The sequence below is a fragment of the Austrofundulus limnaeus genome, unplaced genomic scaffold (assembly GCF_001266775.1).
Source record: "Austrofundulus limnaeus strain Quisiro unplaced genomic scaffold, Austrofundulus_limnaeus-1.0 Scaffold11, whole genome shotgun sequence".
NCBI lineage: Eukaryota > Metazoa > Chordata > Actinopteri > Cyprinodontiformes > Rivulidae > Austrofundulus > Austrofundulus limnaeus.
In genome coordinates, this window is record NW_013952413.1 from 1756895 (window position 1) to 1764378 (window position 7484).

General features: G+C 35.8%; 2 protein-coding genes across 3 annotated transcripts in view; one reads left to right on the top strand and one right to left on the bottom strand.

Annotated features, from left to right (window-relative positions):
* si:dkey-237h12.3 (teneurin-3) overlaps window positions 1–5658 on the bottom strand; it is a gene marked incomplete in the record, with an annotated part of 271624 nt that extends 265966 nt beyond the window's left edge. Inside the window, 2 exon segments of the mRNA XM_014001975.1 lie at window positions 4569–4692; window positions 5586–5658.
* A 1240-nt stretch (window positions 5659–6898) lies between these two features.
* Window positions 6899–7484, top strand: part of aga (aspartylglucosaminidase) — a 17689-nt gene continuing 17103 nt past the window's right edge. The window contains exon 1 of one of the 2 annotated variants that reach the window (XM_014001978.1): window positions 6899–7253. In XM_014001978.1, coding sequence (XP_013857432.1) covers window positions 7148–7253 — 106 coding nt within the window. In that variant the 5' untranslated portion in view covers window positions 6899–7147. The remainder of the gene's footprint in view (window positions 7254–7484) is intronic. The other variant, XM_014001979.1, reaches the window with a different exon arrangement.

The following is a 7484-nucleotide window of genomic DNA, read 5'->3' on the forward strand; positions in this document are numbered from 1 at the left end:
TGTGTGTGTGTGTGTGTGTGTGTGTGTGTGTGTGTGTGTGTGTGTGTAGAAAAACAACAGTTTTACAAAATATGCCGTATTTCTTTTCTTGAACTCTATAATACTAAAGACAATTGATTGGTTTTATTTTGACACCACGTAGAATAAAAACAGAGAAATAAATTATAATATCCGTAACTACACACTATCCCATGTTTTATAAAGTATATGATTTTGCTGTTTCCATACATGCAAGCCAGCATCCATCCATCCATTTTCTGTATCCGCTCTGTCATGTTCAGGGTCACAAGGGCTAGGAGAGAAGGGGGGTGTTAGGGGACTGGAAGCTTTCCCAGGAGTTAACAGGCTAGGCGACCGGGTACACCCTGGGACAGGCTGTCAGTTCAACCCAGAGCCAACACAGAGACGCAAGATAAATACCCATGCACACACACTAACACGTACTATCGCAAATGATTCTAACGCGCATGATTTGGTGCTGAGCTGTGCAAAGAAAGCTCACGTGTATACAGAAAACCCAATGTAGCGAAGATTTGTAACCAAAAAAATCTTTCTCTGAGGCAACAGTGACAACTACACTGCTATACACCTGCCAGCATTTTGATCACAGAGAAATAAAGTATGATAAAACCCCCTGAAAGTTACAAACTGAAGCTATACATTGAAAAAAATATGTAGAACACTTTTGTTTAAATACATTTTTCAAGCTAAAACAATAAGATCAATGAAATCATAATAAATAGGTACACTCCAGCCTACTCAACATCCATTAATACAAATTTAAGTACAAATTTAGGCAAGCATTTTTGTTGAAAGTAGTGACACAGAAAAAAATTATGTAATGCTCTTATAATCTCAATACAAATTACTTATTTGAAATGTGTTGTGTTTTTCAAAAAAAAAGGGGGGGGAGTTTTAAAAAAACAAACAAAATGTTAGAAAGTTACTGCATTACTTTCTAATGATGCAGAATCCTTTGGCATAGGGATCCATGGTAAAACGCTCCTGCAGAGAGGAATGACCTTTGCATCAGTCCCTATTGAGGTAACTGAGGGAGGTTCAAACCAGACTCATTGTTTAATCAGTATGTTGTGTAGACGCCACGCAGTCTCATTTATTATGTTTAGTAGCTTGTGAAGGTTTCTTCTCTCCACAATCAGCTCAAACGGACTCAGTATCAGTCCTTAACACAGTTCAGTTTCTTTAAGTCACAGGCTGTGATGATGCTGCTCCGACAAATTGTTGGAAAGAAAATTGCACTCTTTAACACAGATTGGGAGAAGATATGCAACATCATGCTGCAAAGAACCAGAGACCCTAAACTTGCTTTTTGAGCCTGCCATGCCCCTTTTTTTTTTATAAACAGACTTACTAATGCATTTCTAGTACTTTATGTTATTCAGGTCAACTTCAACAGTTTTTTTTTTTTTGGCTTATTTCCACACCTTCAAACATCAAAATGTGCTGTTTACACCTTAAAAAAATCAAAAGTCTGCACTTATATCTTGTTCATGTTCAAAATGTAGTGATCACACCACAACACCATCCACCGGTTCCCAGTACTCAGCCTCTCGAGCTGCATAACCTTAAAAATTCTGCTGATGAAAGTACTCGGAGTTTTATTGAAAGGCTGAGGTTTAAAGGAAAAAATAAAAGAAATGGTGAAATGTCGATGCCCCGGTATGCAGCTGTTCTGACCACCTGTTCAAACCCACAACTCTTCAGTCGTACAAACTGTGATCTGTCTGTCAGGTACTCAATAATCCAGGGAGTTGTAGAGCCAACCACCTGTATTTTCTGGAGCTTCTCAGATGGTGCAGACGTTACTGACCTGCTAAGCCCTAAGGGGTTTTAGAGGTAATTTCCGCCCTTAAAATACACAGCAAAATAAAGCAAGAATAGCTCCACAGTTATAAGGTCTAAGTTATGGCTAACTCTTGGTACCTCTGTAAAGGTAAGATCTTAAAGATAATTTCTTAAGTGAAACCACTATTGCAACTCTTACTGTGCCTGAGTTATTTGTGATTAAATAAAGAGAATTTGTAATTTTTTTTAGCCTCGCCTAGATTTTTTTTAAATCAACAGTGCAAAACACAATAAAAAATTCTTGTGAAAACCCAGGAATGCCCTTATATTTTAAACATCTACATCTTGAGAAAAATTGTAGCAAAGCAGGACTGAATAAGTTGAATTATATTCATTTCACAAAGGTTTAAGTGAGCAGTATGCCAGGCGGAAATGGCATTTTGGCACAATTTAGCCAAATGTACTCAAAACTGTGCCAAAGGTTGGGTTTTTTTTTTTTACTTTATAAGAGAATTTGGTCTAATAAAAGTCTTAATTTCTATTGTAGGACTCATTCTGCATACGACATAACCTTTTCTTTTTACATTTACACTGTGCATCATCAAAATCTACCATTGTGCATGCCATGAAATCACTGAATGGAACGTAACTCTGCCTCGACGTTTTACGCATGAGGGCTGTTATTTATACTCACGGTTACGCACAAACTTCACGTCACCAAACAAAGAGTAACACAGTGCCAAGATATATCCCTGAATTCCTGTGAGCTTCGTCTTTTCAAAGATACCAAAATGAGGCGTACGGAACCAAAACTTGCACAGCAACAGATGCGGAGAACTTCCTGATGCTGAAACGGTCCGCGACGGTTCAAATAACTTACAAATGTTTATATAGCTCTAAAATCATAAATATTTATCCTAAAATAATTTGGCAACTCGTTTTAAAAACATTAAAGACAGCTTTTGTCTTAGACGTAGAAAAAATTTGGGAAAAATAACTTTTACACCTACTTTAGCAAACAACAATGAATGACACCATCTGCTGGCCCTGTACAGGGCCCGTCGGGCTTGGATGGAGAGGCGATGATACACAGAACATAACTAAACTCACTCTCTGGCCAAAGGAAAAAAAAGTGATTGAAAATCCTTGTCATTTAGCACATTTAGGCGACAGGATTACCTCAGTTTTAGGCACATAATGTTGCTGCATGTTAACCTAACTCTGTCCTTACAAGCCCAAGTTACTCTGACGTCCCTGTCATTTTGGAGCTTGACCCATCGAAGCAAATTACTTTTGCGCTGCTTAAGAGTTCAGWCTTTATGTTCCACTGAGAAACAGCAAGAGAGCCTACGTGCAAACAGACAGCGAACACTTTCAGGCCTTTTTTCTGGCTTTTACAGGTAGTTTGTCAATTCCAAGGTTGACACATGCCCACTGAGAACCTTCCATTTGGTCATTCAACCATTAACGTCGAGCCGATGAAGCGCCGCTGAGATGCTCTTCCTTCCAGGTGGTTCTCACATCACTCAATTCAACAGATAGGAGATTCAATCTCTGGCACAATAGGAAGTAAGCAAGATGTCCAACTATCTGACCTCTGTGTTTTATGTTTAGCTTTTCTCTCTTTTCATTGAGCTACTCACAAACCCTCTTAGTTTGTAACAGTTATGTGATCTAGTGCTTGAAAATGAAAATATTTCGCTTGAAAGTAAACTGTCCATATCTCATCCTAACAGTCCTGCCCTAACTCTAACACACATTTTTTTTTATGTTTTGCAGACTTTTATTTTCCTTATATATGCTTTGCAATGCCAAATGATTTAAAGAGAGATATAAGCTTTTAATGTAGTGTTTAATGTAGGACAATTCAGACAGAATTCATGAAGAACGCACAATTTGCTTGTGAGCTGAAGGTACTGTAAATATGTACTGTACAACTACTGACATGCTGATGTTGTGGTATGTGGTTTGCTCTGAATTCAACTCTTCTGTTCCAAGGCACACATCTGCAAAATTATTTTAAGTTAAAAACTTTGGAAAGCAAAAAAAAACTCAACTATAGCCATTTTTAATTACTTTAAATAACACAGGGAGCGGTCTTTCTACTGCAACAATGACTATGCAYGTCTGTGAGCAAATGAGCATTAAAAGCAATAAGCATTACCCCAAGTATCAATAAAATCGACAAAGTAAGGGACAAGCTGTTTGCATTGCATTTGTTTACATCCCTTTTGAAACATTAAACCACATAAAAATAAGAATCTGACTACACATACTTTATGTTCATAAGATCAGCATGCTCCTCATTAACAAAGTACACAAATAAGCAGAAACAAAACATCTAGATTTTAGATTGCCTTCAGGTGAATTTTTTTTTTAAATTCCTGTTTGTTCTTATGTAAAGCAATAAAGCATAATACCTTATCTAACAAAAAAACTGTTAAAACAGCTAACTTAAATTCCTAAATATGTTTTCAAATGAATAAGAACTAGCTGATACATACAGCAGCTTCATCAAGGTGATAAAAGACAATATGCACTATATGTTATATAAACGAATATTTGGAAAAAGTCATAAAGAATTCAACACATTTATAACACTAACAAACCGAAAAACACTGAAGCATCAAAACAGCAGAAAAAAAGCCTAAAATGATTTGTGCAGCAGCAAACAACAAGGGCAGCTTAGTCAGCGAGTTGACATTTGCCAAGAACAAACAGTCCATCGAACATCTACAAAAGCACATGCAGCAAATACTTACTTTGGTTTCCTGCYGTCTCCAAAGCAAATTACACCCTTGAGAGGAGTCACCAAGATCCCAAGCGRCCAGAAGCACAGACAGGTTCCTGCTTCCTCCCTTTAAGTGGTCAGGTTTGAGCATCCTGCTGTAAATAATGAGTCCAACCACAAAAAATAMAATAAAATAAATAAATCACAAATCCACACTATATGCATGCAAAACTGGATGTTATTAGTTTAATAAGTTAGTATAACAGCAGGGWCAAGTCTGACAACAGCTAAGCACCGCAAATGGTGGCATTAGACATGTTGCCTTGTTAAGTAGTCGTTTTTTATTTTTCTTTTTAGATTAAAAACTCCCCATAGAGACTTAGGACAGGGTGTTAGTTCACAAAAGTAAAAMTCAGTAATCCAGGCCAAAAAAGAAAAGAAAAAAAAAGAAAAAGAAAAGTGAGACATGACCAAGCCACTTAATTAGTATCACAAACACCAAGTCAGGCCATAAATAAATAAAAATAACTAAGTCTTAATTACAGACCAAACATGGCTACATGCATGCTGCGAACCCTCACTTTAATTATTGAAAACAAAATATACTAATGACCACAAACAAACTACAAAGTGAACTCCAGTTTTTTGGGCACAGTTATAATAAAGTGATGGCAGATGGTAAATAACTTGCATAATACTGGATAAAGAAAAACTGTTGAACACCTGGTTGGTGACTTCTGAACAACCTTGGCAGTCCTGGACTGGGCTGTTTACACATAATAATGGAAATTAATTTGTGTTACTGATTTTAATTAAATCGAGGTTCAATGGAAAATCAATACTCTTAGTTTTTTTTTATAGAGCTTGTGAATCTTTTAGAATTTTTGGGAGAAAGCAGGGCATGTCCATACTAATTTAAGTTAGCTAAACATGTCCTTTAAGCTAATTTAACACAAGTGCATTTGAAGGCAATTGAAAAAAATAACATCMTTTTTCATTATTATTTATCATTGTTACAAACAGATACAAGCAGAGGCTGAATTATTACCATTTTTTCTCCTCTCCAGCCTGCTGGCAGGTTATCCAACAATACCAAACTTCTGCTAGCAAGGTAACTGTTTTCTTCTTCTTCTTCACTTTGATTTATGGCGGTTGGCAAACAACTTATAGGTGCATTACCGCCACCTTCCAGACTGGAGTATAGATTAGATGACCTAACACTATWATCTTCCCATAATACCTGACTGCCTAAGAAAACTAAAAATGCTGTTAAATACTATATCCTCAGATGATTTTTGCAACAAATTTTTAATATCTAAATTCTATTTATTTCTATTTAACTCTCTGATTAACACCTCTCTTTCCTGACTATATTTATTACATTCTAGAAAAATGTGCTGCACTGTTTCTGACTCTCCACAATAACTACAAAAACCTGTACGATGTTTATTAATTATTTTCAAAGTACTATTTAGCCCTGTATTCCCAAACGTTAATCTGGAWATAACATCCTCTTCTTTTTTATTCCTTTTACCTTCCCTACATTCCCCTACTTTTTTTTGAATGCTATAAAAAATCTTGCTTTTCCTTCTCTATCCCATAATTCCTGCCATTTTTTTTAATATATATTTTACTTATACTTTTGATCTCATTTTGGCTAATTTTGAAATTTACCTCAACACTATTCCTTTTTGCTGCACTCTTACAAAATTTGTCCGCCAACTCATTTCCTACCATTCCTACATGAGCAGGAATCCAAATTAACTTTACCCTGGATCCATGTTTTTTAATTCTAAAAATTGACTGAATAATATTCAATATGATATMTTGTCTCRCTTCTGAATTCTGTTCTAAAATACTTATTAAAGCACTACTTGAATCTGAACAAATCAATATCTCCTTCTTTCTCGTTTCSTCACTCCATTCTAGAGCCATTAATATAGCCATTAACTCACCTGTATGGACTGTCAATTTATCTGTTATTCTTTTATTTTTCATAGTATTTAAGTCTGGAACTATAAATGCAATTCCAATTTTATCATTTAATACTTTAGAAGCATCAGTATATGCTTGTAAATATTCCGCATATTCTTTATTTATATACCTTTCCACCTCTTTTTTTTTTTATTTTTATTTTTTTTGTCTGCCTTTTCCCAATAATCTTAAATCAACTTCAGGTTTTCCACTTAACCAAGGTGGACTATCAGGAAAATTCACCACAGGACTAATTAAATAATGATTTATTCCTAACCTACTTATCTCTTCATTTATAATACATCCAAAACTATTAATTCTCTTTTTTTATTTTTTTTGACAAGGTTGTAGCACAGCATTTGTAGGATAATTTTCTTTATGTACTTTAACACTTGCCCAATAATTAATGAAGGTAACTGTTTTGTCTGTGTACTGTCGCTTTAAGGACGGACCCGCCCACTTATCACGTGACACAACAAGGAAGTCAAAACTGTGAACTCAGAAGCCATTCAAATTTAAACCTCTAGGTTTTTTTTCTGTCCGCTAAGACTTCCACGAGCTTTTTAAATTATGAAATAGCTTTATTTATTACGAGATCGCGTCTTTCCGTAGCGTCCGTAAACCCGCRGAACGAAAATGTTTCTTTCGTTCTTTTTAATTTCCTCTTTTTCGTTTTCCCTCGGACAAGCATCGTTACCTCTTGTTGTGAACACTTGGCCGTTTAAAAGTGCAGCAACCTCAGGTAAGTAGGTTTTTGTTTCACTTTGATGTGTTTAGAGTTTTACTGTTTGAAATTACCCTTTCACGGCAGAGCTCAGTCATGTGACACTCGGTCGTTCAAACTCACTTCCGGTCAGTTTTGAACTCTGAGCACCCAAATGAGGTTTACTTTGTGTGGTCAAAGTTCTGCAACAGTAACATGCATTTTACACGGTCTTGAGCTTCACATTTATTTTCTCTTACAGTTTAATAA